This window comes from Mobula birostris, chromosome 9, assembly GCF_030028105.1.
Source record: "Mobula birostris isolate sMobBir1 chromosome 9, sMobBir1.hap1, whole genome shotgun sequence".
NCBI classification, from domain to species: Eukaryota; Metazoa; Chordata; class Chondrichthyes; order Myliobatiformes; family Myliobatidae; genus Mobula; species Mobula birostris.
In genome coordinates, this window is record NC_092378.1 from 54,833,848 (window position 1) to 54,856,401 (window position 22,554).

Below are 22,554 nucleotides of genomic sequence, written 5' to 3' on the forward strand. Positions count from 1 at the left end.
CTCTCCTGACAGTGCTTTCTACACTTACCTTCTACATTTAAAAAAAAATAAAAACATGCCTCAAATTCTGTTTTGCTTTTCCCCTCTCAGCAATAATGGGAGTGCTAGGGGACTCTTCACCTGCCACTTTTCCTTCCCTTTTTCCCATGGCCCACTCTCCTCTCCTATCCGATACCATCTTCTCCAGCACTTTTCCTTTCACATCCACGTGGTCTTACCTGTCACCTTCTACTTGTCCTCCTTCCCCTTCCCCTTTTTATTCAGATGTCTTCCCCCTTATTTTCCGGTCCTGATGAAGGGTTTTGACTCAAGATGTTGACTGTTTATTCATTTCCATAAATGCTGCCTGACCTGCTGAGTTCCTCCAGCATTTTGTAGTATGTAGTTCTAGAAGCTGATGTGTTTATTTTATGGTATCAGTCAATCCTGTATATTGATTCCTTTAGTTACTCCTTCATTTTGCTTATTTTTCATTATCCTCAGAGGTTCAGAGACCATTACTCACTTCTATGTGGTCACCTTCCATTCTTTAATTCTGTGATGGTTGTTTTAATCCTCTGACTACTACAGTTCAGTAGAAACGTTTTCCAAAAAGAGGAAAAAAAAGATTGTGTGACAGCTCATTCTAGAACTCCTTGTGGGACGCAATGCACAGAAGCAGAAAAGGAAACGTGAAAACTTGAGAGCACTATAAAGAGCTGTGACCTCGAGAAGCATGAAATTAAAATAGTGATTATGATAGCTAAGAAAATGAGTGAGTGATTGGCCAAATAAAACTGAAGGGAAAACCAGTGTTGGTTCATGAGTACACAAAAAGCGAGAGGATAACTAAAAGAGTAGGGCTGGGTGGAGACAAAAAAGGAAGCTAGTGCATAGAGTTTGAAGGTAAGGCTCTTGCTGCATATTCCCAATAATGGGATATGGTGCTCATGTTCTGGTTAAGGAATTCATGTGAATAGCTGGATGGGATAAATGTAGTCAAAGAAGGAAGTATTAAGAAAGCTTAGCATTATTGGAAGTATGTGTTTAAAAAGAAAAAAAAAACTGGCTCGGGTTGTTTTACAAAAGAGGACAGGTGAAAATTCCGCTGGGTCTGACTACAATTTTTTAATCTAGCCAAATGGTAGGAATGGTGCCAGGATAGGAAGGCTGAACACTGTTTAAAAAGAAAGAAAGGACTGATAAACTTGGAACTTCAAAGCTTGTGGGTTTAACTAGTGGTTGAAAGTTACTGGGTTCCATTCCAAGGAGCAGTATGAACCATGAAGAAAAGCAAGAATTAAATCAGGAATGTCAGCATAATTCCATTAAAGAAGGTCACATCTTATTAACTTTCTGGTAACGAGTATTTGGATTTGAGCAAAGCTTTTGACATGTCTTACAAGTTTGTTTTTTTTTAAAATATGGAAATAGCATGGTATCTAAAGGAGAGTGGTAGATGGGGTCCAAAACTCATTTAGTGTTGAGTGACAGAAGATAGTAGTTCACAATTGCTTTAGTGATTGGAAGATGCTTCCAGAAGAGTTCCACAGAGCTCAGTGCACTATTCCTTGAATATTCTAATCCTTGTTAATGACAAAAAAAATCTGAATTGGAGAGGCTATGATTTTTAAAAAAGTTGCTGATATTGTAAAAATATTGTAAAAAGGTTTTATTGGGAAAATTTATAATTTACTATTACAACAGTACAATTATCCTTCACTTAAGATTAAGCAAGATTGGGAAAGAGAGCTTAACATGACCTTGATAACAGAGGATTGGTTGCGAATTTTGAAGTTGGTTAACTCTTCTTCGATCTGTGCCAGTCACTCTTTAATTCAATTTAAAATTGTACATCGTTACTACTTGACAAAGGAGAGACTGTCTAAAATATTTCCTAATGTTGGTAGTCAGCGTGATAGATGTAAAACTGAGATGGCTACATTGACACGTATGTTTTGGTCTTGTTCTGTATTGAAACAGTTTTGGAAATCTATTTTCTCTACAATTTCTAAAGCTTTAAAAATTAATTTACAACCTAATAAATTGACAGTTTTGTTTGGTATAATCCCTCAACATATTCATGGTATTTCTATATCAGACCAACATGTAATTGCATTTGTTACATTATTGGCCAGAAGGGCTATTTTATCGAAATGGAAAGATGCCTTTGCTCCCACTTTGATACAATGGTTCTCTCAGGTGATGCTATGTCTTAGTTTGGGAAAATCAGAAGTCAAACTTTTGATCCTAGATTTGACTTTGAGAAAAGGCGGGGTTCTTTTGCCCGCTACTATCATCTGATTTGAGTTAATTAAGATGGTTCCATTCTGATTCTTGTTTAAATGGATTTGAGTTGGTGGATTGATGTTTTTCTTTTATGGAAGCTTGTATGGCGTATAACTCCGGGGTTGTGCTCCCAGTGGGGGTTTTTTTTTCGGTTTTTTTGTTAGCAGGGTTTTTTTTTGTTTTTAGTTAGTAGGAGTTCTTTTTTTCCTCCTTTTTTCCCCCCCAAAAAATTAGTTTTAACACTTTATTTTTTCTTCTTATTGAGATATTAATTGGTTATTTGGTAAATTAATTCCTCGTTGTACATATTGACATGTTGACCTGATTACTTTAATGCATTTTTTTTGTTTATCTTCAGTAATAATTAATAATAAAAAAGATTTTAAAATGAAATGATATTGTAAAAATAAGCTGTTTTTGGCATTGAGGACAATTGTGAGATTGTAGACACATACAAGATTGTCACTTGGGCAGAAAAATGACAAATGGAATTTGATCAGAGAAGTCTGGGATTATGCATTAAGAGTGGCCCAGAGGAAAGTAATGCAAAATAAATATTGAGTGATAAGGAGAAACAAGGGGATTCGTTGTGGATTCATATTTAGAGTACGGAAATGTCAACTATTTATTTCCCTCCAAAGATGCTCCCTGACCTGCTGAGTTCCTCCAGCGTTTTGTGTGTTGCTTAAAATGTTTCCTTTTGCCCATTCCCAGAATATGCCGTACTCAGGCAAATGATATTGTAAATTTAAGGCAATTGCTTTCACTGGTAGCATATTTCGATCAAGATGCCTAGGGTAATGAGGTTTGGAGCAAAAGATCAGAAGAAAAGATAGGCTGTCCTATCCCTCAAGACCGCCCTACCATTCAATATTGTGGCTGATCTGTTACCACTGCTTTCTGTGCCCTTAATACCTCAGGAACTAATGTATCTCTTTCTTAAATTGCTATAATGCCCTGTTCTCCACAGGAAGACATCCCTATATACTTCAGTTTTAAATGTCCCCTTGCTTGAGATTATCCTACAAGTGGAAACTTCTCAACATTTCCTCCCTGAAGATTTTCTGTTTCAATAAGATTCTTCTGAACTCCAAAGAACACTGATGTAATTTTTTTCTTTAGCTGTTTGAGAGTCAGGAATTTTCAGCTTTATGAAACTCCAGGCTGTATCTGGAGTATTGTATCCAGTTCTGGTTGCCTCATGAAGGATGTGGAGGCTTTGCAGAGGGTGTAGAAGGGGTTTACCAGAATGTGCCTGGATTAGAGAGCATGTTCTGTAAGGAGCAGTTGGGTTGTTTTCTCTGGAATGGGAGAGGCTGATGGAGACCTGATAGAAGTTTATAACATTATAAGAAGTATCACATTTTTCTCAGGGTCAAGATATCTAATACTCGAGGGTATGCATTTAAGGCAAGAGAGGTTAAGTTTAAAGGAGACTTCTGGGTCAAGTTTTTTGACACAGAGCGGTGGGTGCCAGGAATGCTCTTCTAGGGATGGTGGAGGAGGAAAATGCGATAGAAGCATGAAAAGGCTCTTAATTAGGCACGTTAATGTGCATGGAATAGAGGGATGTAGACGTTGTTCAAACAAAAGGGACAAGTTTAATTACCAGTTTAATTAGTTCTGCATAACAGCATAGGCTGAAGGGCCTGTTCCTGTGCTGTACTAGCACGTGTTTGTGACAGACAACTTTCTTAACCCAAAAATTAGCCAAATAATGCTGCCAATCAACACACAAAATGCTGAAGAAACTCAGTAGGCCAGTCTGCATCTAAACAAAAGAGTACAGTCAATGTTTCAGGCCGAGACCCTTCATCTGGACTCACCAGTTCAGTTAGTGTTCGGTAGCTGTTCAGACCAAACATCAGAATGGAGAAATGTGATCTAAGTGACGTTGAGCATAGAATGATTGATGGTGCCAGGTGGGGTAGTTTGAGTATGTCGGAAACTGCTGATCTCCTGGGATTTTCATGCACATCTCTAGAGTTTGCAGAGAACGCTGCAAAAACAAAAAGAAAAACATCCAGTGAGCAGCAGTTCTGTGGGTGAAAACGCCTTGTCAATGAGAGGAGTCAGAGGAGAATGGCCAGACTGGTTTAAGCTGACTGGAAGGTGACTAGCTCAAATAACCTTACATTACAGAACAGCATTTGTGAATGCACAACATGCCGAACCTTGAAGTGAATAGGCTATAGCAGCCGACGACTACACCGGGTACCACTCCTGTACCTAATAAAGTGGCTTCTGGGTCTGTATAAATTATACAGTGCAGGTTGGGCTGAGACTAACTTTGTTTGCCTCAAGCCACCTTTGGGACACAGTAGCAGATTTCCTCCCTGATGGGCATCAGTGAATCAGCTGAATTTAGATCATAAGACTTGGGAGCAGAATTTGGCCGTTCAGCCCATTGAGTCTCTTCTGCCATTCTATCATGGCTGATCATTATCATTCTTAACAGCATTCCCTTGCCTTCTCCCCTAACTAACAAAGAACTATCAATCTGCTTTAAATGTACTTACTGACTTGGCCTCCACAGCCATCCATGGCAATGAATTCAACAGATTCACCACCCTCTGGCTAAAGAAATTAATTCTCATCTCTGTTCCAAATGATTATCTCTCTATTTTGACGCTGTGCCATCTGGTCCTAGACTCACCCACTATTGGAAGCATCCTCTCCACATTCACTTTGTCTTGGCCTTTTAGCATCCAATAAGCTTCAATGAGATTCTTCCCTCATTCATCTAAACTCCGGCGAGTACAGACCCAGAGCCATCAAATGCTTCTCGTGTGTTTAATTCTTTAATTCCTGGAGTAATTTTTGTGAACCACCTGTGGATCCTCTCCAATGCCAGCACATCTTTCAGGTAAGGGGCCCAAAGCTGCTCACAATACTTTGTGCGGTCTGACCATTGCCTTATAAAGCCTCAGCATCACATCATTGCTTTTATATTCCAGCCCTCTTGAAATAAATGCTAACATTGCATTTGCCTTCCCTATCAACAACTCATCCTGCAAGTTAATCTTGAGGAAATCTGCATGGGACTCCTTTGTACCTCTGATTTTTGAAATTCTCTCAGTTTAGAAAATAGTCTACACTCTTATTCCATCTAACAAAATGCATGACCGTACATTGCCTTCCACTATGTTCCATCTGCCATTTCTTTACCCATTCTCCCAATTCTTTACCCATTCTCCCAATCTGTCCAAGTACTTCTGCAAACTCCCTGCTTCCTAACACTACCTATCTTTGTATCCTCTGCAAAATTGGCCTCAAAATCATCAATTCAGTTGTCCAAATCATTGACATACAGTGACATAAAAGTATTCAGTCCCAGTCCTTTGTTCACGTAAATTAATATTACAACCAAAGATTTTGATCAATTTAACTGAGAATTTTTATTTGTGAATCACATGCACCTTTTTCCCCCACAGTAAACCCAAAAACAAGAAATTGTAAAGCATGAAAAACTTAAAAATTCAAAAACTGAAACATCAGTTCAAAATATTCATCTCATTCAGTACTTAGTTGAACCACCTCACGCAGCTATTACACCCAGTAGTCTTTTCGGATAAATCTCCATTAGCTTTGCACAACCTGAAGGAGCAAGATTTTCCCATTCCTCCTTGCTAAATTTCTCAAGCTGTACCAGGTTAGTAGGGTAGCAAGTAGTGGGAAGCAATGTTGAGGTCTTGCCAGAGATGCTTGATCAGGTTAAGGTCAGGACTCTGACTGGGACACTCAAGGACATTAATTTTCTTCTTTTCAAGCTACTCCGCTCTGGCAGTGTGCTTTGGGTAGTTGTTCTGTTGAAAGATTAATTGCCTCTCCATCTTAAGCTTCCTAGCAGAGGCTAACAAGTTATTATCCAGGGTCTCTCTGTATTTAGCATCATTTTTCCTTCCATCAATCTTGTCCAGATTTGTTGCTGTAAAGCATCCCCCCCATAGCATGATGCTACCTCCACCATATTTTACAGGAGGGATGGTATTACCTGGCGATGTACAGTATCAGATATATGCCACATATACCGCTTAGTGCTGAGGCCAAAATGTTCCACTTTAGTCTTATCTAACTACAAGACCTTCTTCCACATCTTTACAGAATCTTCTAAGTGATGCTTTGCAGAGTCTTTATGGGCAAGTATATGCTTTTAACCAGGGCTTCTTCCTTGCCACTTTTTCATAAATACCCTTTTTGTGCAAGGCCTTGGAGATTGTGGAGCCATGAACTTCATCTCCAGTTGCAGCCACTGACTTCTGCAGGTCACTCAGAATGACTGTTGGCTTCACAGTAGCTTCTCTTAGTAGGTAACAATCTTCTTTGGAAATTAGATTTAGAGGGGTGGTCTGACCTTGGCAGAGTGGCTGTGGTTTCAAATTTTTTCCACTTTTTATGATGGACCGCACTGAGCTCCGTGGTATGTTCAGTGCCTTTGAGATGGCCTTGCACTCTTCCCAGATTTGTGCTTCCCTATTATCATTTCACTGACTTGTCTTGAATGGATTTTTGTTTTGGTTTGGTTTGTTGAAAATCTATCATATTGTTGGACTTTATAGAGAGTAGGTACTTATTTTTATGAATTCATTGACAATAGATGATCCCCCAGTTTTCTACATCAACAAATTGGGTGAGTTGGTAGGATAATATACAGTATTGCACCTGAGGAAAGTTGGTGTAATATTTACAAAGGGGATGAATACTTTTTCAGTGTCACAATTTTGGTTTTTAATTTTTAGTAAACTGTTCACAGGTTTTTGGAATGTTTCTTTTGATTTGATATGATGCACAGTATTTTGTAGATTAGCTCAAAAATCCTACTTCTATATTTAAAATTTAGAAAGTGTAAAGGTAGTTGTGGGGGCTGAATAGTTTCTGAAGGTACTGGGTAATGTGAAAAGAAATGGGCTCAATTCCAATCCTCCTCGGAGCAGCACTAGTCACCAGCAGCCAATCAGAAGAGGTCTCCTTTATTCCCACACTTTGCCTCCTGCCAATCAGCCAATCTTCTATCCATGCTATTATCTTTCCTGTAATTCCATGGGCTGTTGTTTAGCTGCCTCACCTGGTCAAAGGCCTTCTAGAAATCCAAGAAAACAACATTCACTGACTCTCCTTTGTCTATCATGCCTTTTATTTTCTCAAATAATTCTAATAGTTTTGTCAGACAAGATTGCCCCTTAAGGAAACCATTCTGGCTTTGGCTTTTTTTTTTAACATGCATCTCTCAAGTACACTGAAACTTCATTCTAAATAATGGACTCCAATATCTTCCCAACAAATGAAGTCTGTAATTGGCCTATAATTTCCTATCTTCTGTATTCCTGCATTCCTAGAGTGGAGTGATGTTTGTAATTTTCCACTCCTCTGGAACCATTCTGGAATCTAGTGATCATTGAAAGATCATTACCGATGCCTCCACAATCTCTTCAGCTACCTCTTTCAGAATCTTATCAGGTAACTCACCTGCTTTCAAACCTTTCAGCTTCCTAAGCACCTTCTCCTTAGTAATAGCAACTACACTAACTCCTTCCCCCTGACAGTCTCGAACATCTGGCACGCTGCTAGTGTCTTCCACAGTAAAGACTGACATAACATACTTGTTCTGTTTGTTTGCCATTCCCCCGCCCCCCACCTCTTGAGAATTATTTTCTAGAGGTTCAATATTCATTCTCGCCTTTCTTTTACTCTTTATATATCTGAAAAAATTCTTTTGGTATCCTCTTTGATATTGTTGGCTAGCTTACCTTCATATTTTATCTTTTCTCTCCTTAATAGTTTTTTTATTATTTGCCTTCTGATTTTTAAAAGCTTCCCTATCCTCTAATGTTCCCACTAATTTTTACTATATTATATGCCACCTCTTTCGCTTTTATGCTGTTTTTACCCACAGTTGCTTCACCTCCCTTTTGAATGCTTACTTGTCTTTGGGATGCATTTATCTTGCACCTTCTGAATTGCCCCCAGAAACTCTGGTCATTGCTGTTCTGCTGTCATCCCTGCTAGTGTCCCCTTCTGAACAACTTTGGCCAACTCTCTCTCATGCCTCTGTAATTCCCTCTACTCTTCTGTAATACTGATACATCTGTCTTTATCTTCTCCCCCTCAAACTGCAGGGTGAATTCTTTCTGATTATGATCACTGCTTCCCAGAGGTTCCTTTACCTTAAGCTTAATCAAATCTGGTTCATTACACAATCCAGAATTGCCTTTCCCCTAGTGGACTCAACCACAAGCTGCTGTAAAAAGCCATCTCATAGGCATTCTACAAATTCCCCCTCTTGGAATCCAGCAGCAACCTATTTTCCAACTCTACCTGCATATTGAAATTGCCCATGACTATCATAATATTGCTCTTATTACATGTCTTTTCTATCTCCCGTTGTAATTTATAACCCACATCCTGGCTGTTGTTCAGGGGCTTGTATATAACACCCATCAGGATCCTTTTACCCTTGCAGTTTCTTAATTCTACCCTCAAGGATTCTATGACTTCAGATCCTAAGTCACCTCTTTCTAAAGATTTGATTTCATTTTTACCAACAGAGCCACCCGCCCCCCCATGCCTACCTGCCTGTTCTTTTGATACAATGTGTATCATTGGATGCTAAGCTCCCAATGATGATCATCTTTTAGCCACCGGTCATATCTGACAATCTTTAACTATGCCTGCATCTGTGGGTTACCGGTGTGATCACTTAGCCACTGTGCTGCCACGTGCTGGAAAATGAGTGTGTTATTAACATTATAAATCCAGACTGATTAAAAATAGTTTAGGAGGGAAGTTGAGAACAGATCTCTTTAATCGGATTTCTGTAGAAAAATAGGCCATCCAGCTTTTTAAGCCCTCTCTTTCTATTTATTACCATAAGGATTGATTTATGTGCTTGTGCCATTTTCCAGGGTTATCCCATATTGCCCTTAATGTCCTGTTAGTGAATTCAAAAGGGTCACCACTCACTGAATGATGAAACTAACTGTCTGCTACTTGTGATCAAACCGTTTCTTCTGATCTTTGGCCGATCTGCCAGGAAAACATCCTGCAGCTGCCTCATTAGGCTCTGAGACTTTTAAGTTCAATGAGGTGTCATTCTTCAGCACTTGAGAATGCAGGCCTATTTTTACCTTGTTTTTCCTCATATGGCAAACTGACCATCTGTGGGATTTGATGAGTAAATCATTGCTGTATTCCCTCAATGGGAAGTTTAATACGGGGCCAAAGCTAAACATGCGTCCAAGTGTTGTTTTGCCAAGGCCCTTAAATCAGTGTCTTTCTTACTCCTGCTGTCTAATCCTCTTGTAATATGAGCTATCAAAACATTTAACTTTATTATCTGAATGTTGGCCTTCAATATCTTGTGCACAAGCACACCAAGAACATCAACACTCTCCAATATCTCAGCATGCAGTGAATACTGTGCTCTTTTTTTGTTTTGTACATCAAAATGAATGATCTTACATTATAATTTATTTCATCTGACATTGTTCTCCCTCACACGCCTCACTTGTCCATAGCTGCCTGAATTCTCTTTATATCCTTCTCCACACTGTAAATCCCACTTAGTGTGGTTATCAAAGTTGGGCATATGATGGCTAGTAGATAATTTGTCATGTGGGTGTAATTGGGAACGCAGGCTCTTTGGGCCAGAAAAGCCTATTACCACACTGTATCTTAAAATAAATCCCCTCTGCCAAATGGTTGATACAGATTATGAATAGCTGGGGCCTTAAGTATTGATCCCTATTGTACTCTATTAATGATGGTCTCCCATCCTGAAATGAATTGTTAGGTGGGAACTGATTCAATACATAATTGTGAAAGGGAGTTGTACAGTACTTGATAAGAAATCCACCTAATTAAGGAGGGGAAAAGTAAGGAGTCACTTGGGAATATGTTTTCCAAAGAGGTGCACAAGATGGCCTTGTCCAATTATTGCTTTACATGTATTGCTTTATATGTTGGAAGAAGTTCAAGTAATTGGAGACCAAGCTAATAGAATCTATGGGAGTATAGCAATAGATTGAAGCTTCAAAATTCAGAAGGTATGTGAGGGGCAAGTTTCTTTTTGCACGTTGTGGGTGCCTGGAATGCGCTGCTCGGGATGGTGGTAGAAGCAGATACATTAGGGTTTTTTAAGAGATATTTAGATAGGCACGTGCATGTGAGGAGAGTGGAAGGATCTGGACATTGTGTAGGCAGAAGGGTTTAATTTAGTTGGCCATTTGATTACAAATTGGTTTGACACAACATTGTGGGCCGAAGAGCTTGTTTCTGTGCTGTATTGTATATTCTGTCTGCTCTGCTCTTGCAATACAAAGGATTAAGAAAGTTAAAGTGTATTGAATTATTGGCATGTATTTCGCGCTTGGCCAAGTTTGTTCAACTCTGGTAAGAGTAGGTAAAATAAATATACGTAAGATAATTTGGCCAAATGGCTGCTTTCTGTGTGGTAAGTTTCAATGATTCCATGAATAATAAAAAAATCATAGGTTGTAAGTATGATAACTGAAAGTAGAATCAGGATGGACAAACTTGGGGGTTATGAGTCCTTCTGACTGCACCTCTTAAGTAATGATCTGCAAGGCCACATAACTCTATAGGTGGAAAAACTAGTCCTTGTAGATTGGAGCTACAGTTAAAATATTCAGATAGCATTGAATGTTTTATGCAATTAATGAGATCTGCAATAAATTGCCATATTAACTGGCACTGCATTGTGAGCAGGTGCTGAAACCTAGGTTTTCTGAGCACAGAACTTGGGTCTAATTTGCAGTCGTCTTGTGACTTAGGAACCTCATTACTGATGCATGATGGAAATGGACTTTGTTTAATTTAGACCATAAGATTTAGGAGCAGAAGTAGGCCATTTGGCCCATCGAGTCTGCTCCACCATTCAATCGTGGGCTGATCCAATTCTTCCAGTTATCCTCACTCTCCTGCCTTCACCCCATACCCTTTCATGCCCTGGCTAATCAAGAACCTATCTATCTTTGCCTTAAATACACCCAATGACTTCTCCACAGCCGCTCATGGCAACAAATTCCACAGATTTACCACCCTCTAAACTAAAGTAATTTCTCCGCATCTCAGTTCTAAACGGGCGTCCTTCAATCCTGATGTTGTGCCCTCTTGTTCTAGAATCCTCTACCATGGGAAATAACTTTGCCATATCTAATCTATTCAGGCCTTTTAACATTTGGAATGTTTCTATGAGATCCTTCCTCATTCTCCTCAACTCCAGAGAATACAGCCCAAGAGCTGCCAGGCGTTCCTCATGTGGTAACCCTTTCATTCCTGGATTCATCTTGATTGATTTTGTTTTTGCATTAATATATTAACAAAGGCTGTAATTTCCTCCTCTAGGTTGTTGCAAGTGAGGGTGGATTTGACCTGGTGTGTAAAGAAAAAAAATGGGCTAAAGTGGCCAACCGGATGAACTACCCCCAAGGAAAGGGCATCGGCTCACTTTTACGATCCCACTATGAGAGGATTTTATATCCATACGAATTGTTTCAGTCAGGTGCCAGTCTACTGGTAAGATCAATCAACATAAAATTTGCTGACTTAATTACACAATACTAGTAAGATGTTTCTCCAGAGCTTGTGATGTGGATGTTTTTATTGGAGGCTATCAAATCTTTATTAAATTGCAGTTAATAGTGAGATTTTCAACTCTGTTCTTGAATGGATAGTACTTAGGCATTGAAGGTTCAATAGAAAATATTTTCTCAGCCTCCAATTTTAGAATTTAATATTCTCATCAAACCAGTTTCTATTGTGAATTTGCCATTATCCTTTTGTTCTTTTTAGATCTCTGCAATTCTGTTTTTTACTTATTGCTATATTCTTTGTTCTTCCGTAAATGACTTAAGTCCCAAAATCTAATGGCTTTTGTACACTGACTGTTCAGTTTGTAAAATAAGAATGGCTTTCCTTTTGGATGATATAGTGCAGGATAAGGGGGAAGCAAGGCTTCTGGGAATAGGAATGAGGAGGCAGGCATGTTAGCTAGTATGCGGTCTTTTGTTGATGATCCTGATTGAGTCAAATGAGTGTCATTGTGGGGTGAGGGATATAATGAGGGGAATTCTTGGTGGGGGAGGGGGAGACAGGAGCAAGAAGGATCAGAGGTTAACAAAAAGGGTGAGATGTCAGGGAGATGAGAAAGTTAGAGCAAGTGATGAGGGAAAGGGAGGGAGCAAGGTTTAGAGAAGTGACAAGTTAAGGCTGTGCTTGGATAGAAGAAGAGATGGGTGATGGCGTGATTGAATGTAGTGAGGGTGTGTTCCACTAGCCTCAGTGCTATCATTCTTGTGGTTGAGTAAATAGGTGGTGAGGTCATTGTTCTGACAATATAGTTTCTGGTTATTATCCTGGAAGTGGTAGGCATGTCAGCTGCTTCTCCTGCAACATGCAGTACATTCCCAGCAGATAAGTGTATTCAAATATGTTCACTTAAAAAAACAGTGCAGCTACCTAATTGTTTAAGATCCTGAACAATTCTGCAATCATTTCCAAATGTGTTGGTACCATGATATTGAGTATCTCGTGCTTTGTTTATATTTAATTAGCTCTGCTATTATTTGTCGCCTTTAGACTCCTGGAAATGCGTCTGTGCGAATCTTCCCTGACTCTGTGAAAACCTTGAATCAGGTTAGTAAGCTGCTTCAGTGCATGGTCTGTCCCTGTTGAGTGCTGAATTGTTAAAGCACTCTTGGTCCTCCAATCCAAACATTCACAGCTGTACGTTAATTCTAAAGTGGCTGCTAGGGCTAAGTAGCATGAATCCCTGTCCTTGGCTTTTATTTAAACCCTTTGTGCATTTTTATGTCACACTTGCGAGGGGCCACTCCAATCACTATCCCAGTGGTAGTAAGTAAGCTGCTGGTGCCCTCACAGCAGAGAGTTGCCCACAGCACTGGGGCAATGCGGCTTGAAGGTTGGTGTTGACTGGGTTGTGCTGAGATATGGGGTTTAGGGTTTAACCCAGTTGGTTGAATGTAAGCCATTGTTGGAAACTGGCAGCATTTGATCTCTATGTTGATGTGCTGCAGGGATTCCACAGTCTCAATACCTCCTGTCAACCAGACTTCAGATTTCCCAATAGAAATGAGCTCAACAGTGGTTGTTGCCCATTGAATATGAACCGAAGAGAAATCTTTGAGCTAGGGAGAGCTGTGCTGCCAAATGAAGCAATGGGATGACAATAGCTTTCTTGTCCAACGGTCGGCGATGAAGGAGACCATATGGTTTGGGTAGTCAATCAACAGGTAGCAGGTCCTTGAAGGTGGTCCCCAGCCTCAGGCCCTTTGTCCTGGTGCTGTATGACTGCACCACTTTCCCCTGTCTTCACAGACAGCCTTTCTACACCAGGCTGTGGGGTGATTCTCCCCAGGTTTCTGGACAAGATGGGAATTCATCCCAGGTTCCTACCAGAGCATCGGGGAGGGCAAGAATTTGCATGCAGTTTTCACCATTGCTATTAGTTGTGCACTTCTTAGTTAAAGTAAATAATATTAATAGTTACTCCTTTCAGAGCTGATTCTAGTTGCGCTCTCATTCCTGATAATGCATCCTGTGCACTAGGTGACAAACCAATGTATCTTTTCCTCAGCCTTATTAACCCCTGCTTTGCACCCCTGTTTAATTATACATTTTTAATATCTGAACCATTTACTGATTATTGTCCAGATTTCTAGCTTAAATTCTCTGAAAGCTGTTGATACAGGCTATGTTTTAGTTTTGTCTTTCTGTAATGCCTGTCATTGTGGAAAATATTAAACTAATTTTTGTTGTGGTGAAGGAGGTGACTACAGATAGGTTGAATTATTCTTGATGGCGCAGTGACATAACTGGGAAGTTCTCTTGCCTGATGATTTCAATGACCCGTGTTCACTCTTGACCTCTGGTATGTCTGAAGTTTGCATGTTCTCTCTGACCAAGTGGGTTTCCTTCAGGTGCTCTGATTTCCTCCCATATCTCAAAGATGTGCAGGTCACTAGTCCTGATTGGTCACTGTGAGTTGTCCTTGGTGTGTAGGCAAGTGCTAGAATCTGGGAGAGTTGATGGAAATGAAGTAGAATGAAATGGGATGACTGTAAAGGGTATGTGAAGGTCGAAGCAGTCTCAATTACCATGCTGCAAGGCTCTATTTCAAAGTTTTATCTATTCCCTTGTCAGGAAGAGCTGGTTTTAAAATAGTGCTATTATATGAATGTAGAAAATGAAATGGGGTTTAGGGAAGGAACTTTGACTTCATTTTGGATACAAGAACTGTAGAAAACAATGTTTCATAACAATCTTCTGAACTGCCTTCAGAAAAGATTTTATTCACTTCAACTACAATAAATATAATTTATCTAATCTGTCAGTAACTCGGGCTCATTACTTGGCTAATTTTACAAGTTTATCATGCGTGTATCTTGAGCTTGGAAACCTTGGGGATACATCCCAGAAACCTATTAAACAGCCAGACATACTCAGAACCATGTGCCTTACAGCTGATGTTTTAAACTCTTCCAAACATCATTGCTGCTTATGTCTAGTCCCACTGGAAAGGTAGATCATGAGAGGTGGGAAACCAGTGGTATACAATCTTTAACATGACATTCAGTATTAGATGAGCAAAATCTTTTTCCAGCTGAATATTAAAAATGCTGAACCCATTGATTTAACTAGCCTACTTACCAACCTACTTTTCTCCTGTCACAAATGAGCTGAACTGAATCTGACTCCACTATTTTGGCATTATTACTCATTTTTTTTCAAAATTGACTATTTGGTCCTTTGAGTTGATACCAGCTCCTGGTGCATTCCCATCAGCCTGGTCCCCCCTCTTTTAATTTCTGTAACATATTTTCTCTTGCATTCCCATTAGCTACCTCAATTTTCTCTTCAACTCACCTGCCAACAATTTTATAACCCAGCTGCAGTGGAGTATATATAGTGGCCAACAACCTGTTGCCTTGGGAGATGTGAGTGGAGAATCCAAAGGAAGCCCACATGGTTACTCCACACAGACTGTACTGGAGATCATGATTGAAGCAAAGTCATTGGAACTGTGAAGCATTGACTCTATTAGTGCACTACTCTGACACCTGAGTTAGGAATAATCACAAATCAGCATCAACAAAGGCTTCCTGTTTTTATACGTTGTCCTATTTTGTCCATGATTCAGTTTATCTGCTGCTGGTGCTCTTGCCCATCCTTAATTACTTCTAGACATGACTATTTCAGTGCTGCTCCCCTTTATTCTAAGTAACCAAAATGTCAGTGACTAAATGCTCATTGTTTGTCTTTGTTGATGAACTTGCATTACCTTGGATAAATTGACGTCATTTCAAGATTTGGATCTCTACTTTTGGATTCATTAGAAATCTGGTTATGCCTTGTCCCTCCCTCTGTATTTCATTTAGCCTCATCATTGAGAGAGTCCCTCTTTTCCTTTGATCATCTCTGAATTGGGGTCCTGTGGTTAAAACATCTCCACCCAAATGGTTTCATTTGTTCAATTACAGTTCATCTTAGATGGCCTGACTCATTTCCCAAAACCCAATCTAGGAAGGCTGTCACATTTTTTGGACCAGAATTGCTGTAACCAATGAATCTCTGAGCACTCTTCAGAAATGCCTCTGCCTCTTTTCCTCTTATACCATTATTCCATTCTGTATTTACTTCCCTCTAACCAATATTCTATTTTTAGCATTTCTTAGCAATTTCCTATAGATTTTCTCCTCTATCATTTCTACTAGTTATGACCTACAGGAGAGTAATTATATTCAGAAGGCACTGCTGGAGCTACTCAGCAAGCTAAGCAGTATCTATGGAGGCAGAGGGACATCCAGTGTTTCGCGATGAGAAACTGTGTTGGGACTGAGGATGTAGATGGAAGATTGATGGTATAAAAAGATGAGAGGGAGTCTTGAGACAGGCTGTTAGATGATGGGTGGAATCAAGTGAGGTGGGAGAGGGAGAAGGCAGAGACAGAAGCTGGAAGGTTATTACGGATGGATGTTGAGCTGATAGAACTAGGTGGGGGAAGGGGTAGGCCAATGGAGAAGAAATTCAAGGGGGTAAGTGTGAAGGCAATGGGCAGATGGAATCAAGTGGGGAAGAGTAACAACTTGGGTATTGGGGACAGAGTAAACAAAAGGGTGAAAGAACACAAGGTTAGTCTGAAATGGAAAAATTTAATGTCAAACCTCGGTTATAGGTTACCAGTGCAGAATATGAAGTAGCGTTGTTGCATAATAAGAAAACTTTGCCTCCTATTATCAAGCCAATTTTGAACCAACTTTGCCAACAAACTTTGGATCAAATAGGCTCTAACCATTTGGATCAGTTTCCCATCTGAGTCCTGGTCAAAAGCCTTATGGCAGTCCGTGTAAACAACATCAATCACACTATTATCACCAATATATTTTGTTAAGAGTTTGAAAAAAATTACATCAAATTGTTCAGGCTGTGTTCCAATTCTACTCTGGTTTTCATCAAGATCATACCAATCTTATCAGAAGATGTATAACATTTTGCTTTTTCCAAGGTTCTTTAAAGAAAATCCATCTCTTCATTTAAATCCAGTGCTTGTTTAAACTTCCTGTGACTTTTTCTGCTGGGCCTCATAGCTTGTTGCTGGTGCTCAGCTTGCTAGATTTTATTTTTGCTTGCAGCTCCAAATCTCAAAATAAACTTTGTTCAACAGCCTGTGTGTTATATGCTCCCATGCTATCTGCAGCTGAAATACTTCAGTTTTTTCCCCAATTTTTTTTTTTTTGTTTACATATATTCCCAAAAAATGCTCGTATATTTTTGAGAAATCTGCTTTCACTTGATGGCATTTGGGACAAATTGATAGTATTGTCGCTCTCCGTGTCCTCTTCCTCCTCATCGCATGTCCCTTACCTCCGTTCTCATCCCAGTCATCATAGAAAATAGGTGCAGGAATAGGCCATTCGGCCCTTCGAGCCTGCACCACCATTCAGTACGATCACGGCTGATCATCCAACTCAGAACCCTGTACCTGCCTTCTCTCCATACCCCCGATCCCTTTAGCCACACGGGCCATATCTAACTCCCTCTTAAATATAGCCAATGAACTGGCCTCAGCTGTTTCCTTTGGCAGAGAATTCCACAGATTCACCACTCTGTGTGAAGAAGTTTTTCCTCATCTCGGTCCTAAAGGGCTTCCCCTTTATCCTCAAATTGTGACCCCTCGTTCTGGACTTCCCCAACATCAGGAGCAATCTTCCTATATCTAGCCTGTCCAATCCCTTTAGAATCTTATACGTTTCAATAAGATCCCCCCTCAATCTTCTAAATTCCAGAGAGTATAAGCCTAGCTGATCCAGTCATGCCTGTCTACACCAATCTCATTGCCTACATCAGTTCTGAAGAGTATATGGTCAGTTTGCTTAATCTGGTCTTGAAACAATTTCTGTCTCCCAGCTACAACTCTGGAATCGGTCTGGTGCTCCTTTGTGCACTCTCTCCATCATAAATGTATCATTCCTTACAATATTCCAGTTATGGTCACACTGAACTCTGATTAATATTTCAGGAGAGATGACTTTACTCTTGCACATGCATTCTTTTGCCATTTGTTATTCTAACTGCTGCAGAAGCGTATTATCCTTGTAATTAATGTAAAAGGCACTGTAAACACCAACACTATAAGACCAGGAGCAGATTTAGGCCATTTGGCCAGTGAGTCTGCTGCGCCATTGCTGATTTATTATTCTTGTCAGTCCTGTTCTCCTGCCTTTTCCCTGTAACCTTTGATGCTCTGGCTAATCAAGAACCTTTCAACCTCTGCTTTAAAGATAGCTTTAAAGATTCCACAGCAGTCTGCAATGAATTCCATAAATTCATTACCCTCTGGCTAAAGAAGTTCCTCCTCATTTGCATCCTAAATGGACATCCTTCTATTCTGAGGTTGTGCCCTCTGGTCCTGCGTTCCCCCACTATAGGAAACATCCTCTCCGCATCCACTCTATCTAGGCGTTTTAATAGTTGATAGGTGTCAGTGAGATCCTCAACCCCCTCATGCTTCTAAACTCCAGCAAGTACAGACCCAGAGCTATCAAGTGCTCTGCATAGGTTAACTTATTCATTTCTGGAATAATTCTCATGAACCTTTTCTAGACCTCTCTAATGCCAGCACATCTTTTCGATAAGAGGCCCAAAAATGCTCTCAATACTCTGAGGTCTCATCAATACTTTATAGAACTTTATTAGCATTACATCCTTTCATATTCTAGTCCTCTCAAAACGAATGCTGACATTGCATTTGTCTTCCTTACCACTGACTCAACCTGCAAATTAACACCCAAAGAATTCTGCGCAGACTCCAGATTCCCTTTACAATTCTGATTTTTGAATTTTCTCCATGTTTAGAAATAATCTCAGCTTTTATTCCTTCTACCAAAGTGCATGGCGATACACCTCCAATTTACCACTTTGTCCATTCGTCCAATCTGTCTAACTCTTTCTGCCGACCTGCAGCTTCCTCAACACTACCTACCCCTTCACCTATCTTAGTTTTGTCCACAAACTAGACTACAAAGACATCCATTCTGATGCCTAAATCATTGACATATAACATGAAAAGCAGCAGTCCCAACAGTGACCCCTGCTGAACACCACTAGTCATCAACAGCCAATCAGGAAAAGGCCCCCTTTATTCCCACCATTTGCCTCCTGCCGGTTGGCCAATATTCTGTCCATGCTATTATCTTTCCTGTAATACCATGGTCTCTTAATCTTGTTAAGCAGCCCCATGTGCGGAACCTTATCAAAGGCCTACTGAAAATCGAAGTAAACAACATCCACTGACTCTTTGTCTATCCTATTTGTTATTTCTCCAAAGAATTCCAACAGATCTGCCAGGCAAGATTTTTCCCTTAAGGAAACCATACTGAATTTGGCCTATTTTATCATGTGCCTCCAAGTACCCCGAAACCTCATCCTTAAAAAATGGACTCCCATCTTCCCAACCACTAGTCAGGCTAACAGGCCTATAATTTCTTTTCTTGGATCATTTCTCATTTTTAGCAATATGTTCCATTCTGTCACCCACTCAGTTGGCCTGTTTTTGCATCATTCTCACAATTCAGTTTTACTGCCCAGTTTTTTCTCTGCATTTGCATTTTCCTTGTTTTCTTTTGTATTGTGATGTAATTATTTATCTAGATCCTCCTCTCCTGCTCAATTTCTTTTTAATATAAATTACCTATTCTCATTCAGTGACCTCTTTTGACTGGATTGCCTTTTGTCCTCATAGATCTGTATGTAGTCAGCATACTAATTATTTATTTGACTGTTCAGTTATTACAGCTGGCAGCACTAGATAACAGATGTTGTTTCCTGAATACCTTTGCGTGTATCTTAAGGATTTTGGGCTGCAGATCATGAAAATCGCCATGAAATTTCCCTTACACGTACCATTTATTTGAAATTGCCTATATTTGTTATTTCAATTCATAATTCAAGTCAGGAATAACTGATACCAAGATTAAGTAAGGCATTTTTTGTTGGTCTACAAATCGAACAGAATATCAACAGGCAATTCGAAGAACTTCTAGTAGGACCAGAAAAAAATTGCATGGAAGGCATTGAAGGATGTTGAAATTTTTCTTGGGAACTACAGGGCACCAAACTACAACATGTCACTAAGCATTCATTATCTGCATTCCCATATAGACTTCTTTCCTGCAAATGTCGGCACTGTCAGTGATGAGCGTGGTGAAAGGTTTCATCAGGAATTGAACTCATGGAAATGCAGTATCAGGGAACTGGAATCCATTGAAAGTAGAGGACTATGTGGTAGGAAAATTCTAGGCAGTTTCTAGAATAGGTTACATGGTCGGCACAACATTGTGGCCGAAGGGCCTGTAATGTGCTGTAGATTTCTTGCGCTTTTATGATTATTGTTGGACACTTAAGCGAGAAGTCTCAGACCCTGGGTACAAATGAAAATCATCAACAGTACATTTTTAGCTCAGTTGAGCTATTGCAAAGCATCAGGATCATTATGCAATAAAATGCATTATATTCAGTAAAAGTATATTTCTTCTTTCTCCAAATTCCTAAGTGATACATATAGTCTGAAGTTATATTTGTGTTCAGCTTCAAACGGTCTATCATAAACAAAAAAAATTTCTGAGTAAGCAACACTTTCAGGAAAAAATTGTTGTCCAGTGTAATTTTTGTTTTCTTTCTACCTTATCTGATGCCTCATCAACTGCAAGTAATTTGATAATTCCATGGCTTTTAATTATCAAATACTGTAAAGATATCTACGTAATAAACATATCTGCATTGGTAACTGCAGCTCACTATTGATATTTTTCTTTCTTTGGTTCAAAAAAATCAGCAATATCTTTTCTTACAGGGTGATTCTTCTGAAGATGATTTTGCCAAAAACCCAGAGCTGAGGAAGCTTCAGATCTTTGGTGCTGGTCCCAAAATGTTGGGCCTCGGACTCAGGATGAAGGATAGAGAGGGTAAGAGAAATAAGGTGGAAATGATATGCTGGGCCTTAAAATAGTGTTCTCTAGCTGCATCATTTCAAAAGTATGGCTTAATGGATTATGTTTTGAATACAGTACTTTCATTTGAGCAGCTTTTGGAAGTTGAGCAGCAATGTTACATGTGTTGCCGTGGAGTATTATACCCTCTGGCCCCTTTGTTAGGTACTGCCTGCTTTTAATAAAGTGGCCACTAAGTGTGTATTCGTGGCCTTCTGCTGTAGGCAATCCACTTCAAGGTTCAATGTTTTGTGCTTTCAGAAATGCTCTTCTGCACAACACTGTTGTGTTATTTGAGTTACTGTCTCCTTCCTGTCAGCTTAAATCAGTCTGGCCATTCTCCTCTGTCCTCTCACATTAACAAGGCATTTTTGCCCACAGAACTACCACTCACTAGATTTTGTTTTTATCTTTCGCACTATTCTCTATAAACACTTGAGTCTATTGTGCAAAGAAATCCCAGGAGATCGGCAGTTTCTGAGATGCTCAAACCACCCTGTCTGCCACAGCAATCATTACATGGTCAAAGTCACTTGGATCATTTTTTCCTCAATCTGATGTTTGGTCTAAACACCAATTGAACTTCTTGGCCATATCTGCATGCTTCTATGCATTGAGTTGCTGCCACATGATTGGATAATTAGAAATTTGCATTGTTGATATACATTGAGTGTATATCATAATGCATTATGTTTGGTTTGGCTAGTGATTAGGAAGCTTGATAGATAATTCTTACATATTTAAAGGCTATGCTTTTAATGTTCAGTTGTTTATTTTATATTAAGTGTTGTTCAGTACATTGTGTATGGATGGATCTACGTGCCATTCCAGTACAAGAATGCAACATTATTGACGGCATGGCTGATAAGTGTGGTCGATGTGTCCTTGTGTTTGGTGGAATGAATAACTGGAACCCTGTTGCGGAGAAACCCAAATCGTCTAAGCATGAGGGTTTGTTTACTGCTGTACTCCTGAAGTTCAGTTTTGGTTGTCTGATGATGCACTTGATTTGCAACAAGTAAAAATTTGAGAAGGCCTATTAGATCTATCTATCTGTTTTACCCTAATATTCTTGCCACTGTGTCCTTTTATGCAAAAGAAATCCCCCTAGTGATCTTTTTACTTTGTTGTGACTCATTAAAGCCAAACATTTTTCTTCCAATATTTTTATTAGTTCCTACATAGAAGAATACAGAGTACAAGAAAGTATATATAAAAGGTCAAAAAAAACTACCAATTACATTATACCTATTCATGATAACAATCTCATTACCCTGTATTCATGTACATCAGTCAAAGTTATATTGAAATACAGTTTTTTTATTACAAAAGAGTCTAACCCCTACCAAGACCGAAGCTGTTTATTAATGAGAAAAAAAGGTAAAATACCTTCTCATATAATAAAAATTAATAATAGCCGACATCTAAATTTAAACAACGAATTGAGAGTTTTGAAAGTTTTGAAAAAAATTCAGAAAGGTCTCCACAATGTTTGAAAGTCTTGGTGAGATTCAGAAATTGAACAACGAATCTTCTCTAAATCTAAGCATGACATAACATCGCATAACCATTGAGCATGAGTAGGAGGAGAAACGTCTTTCCATTTAAACAAAAGCGCCCTCCTAGCTATAAGAGAACTAAAGGCCAAAATTTGTAAATCAGATGTCTTCAGCTTGATATCTTGTCCTGCAACAATACCGAATAGGGACGTCAGAGGATTAAGCTTAAAATTGACTTTGAAAAGTAAAGAAAAAGTTTGAAA

At 39.4% G+C, this 22,554-nt stretch overlaps 1 protein-coding gene across 1 annotated transcript in view; it reads left to right on the forward strand.

The window, feature by feature from the left end:
• kdm5a (lysine demethylase 5A) overlaps positions 1 to 22,554 on the forward strand; it is a 172,831-nt gene that overhangs the window by 18,208 nt on the left and 132,069 nt on the right. Inside the window, exons 4-6 of the mRNA XM_072268102.1 lie at positions 11,632 to 11,802; positions 12,865 to 12,921; positions 20,657 to 20,768. Of these exons, the coding sequence (XP_072124203.1) occupies positions 11,632 to 11,802; positions 12,865 to 12,921; positions 20,657 to 20,768 (340 nt within the window). The remainder of the gene's footprint in view (positions 1 to 11,631; positions 11,803 to 12,864; positions 12,922 to 20,656; positions 20,769 to 22,554) is intronic.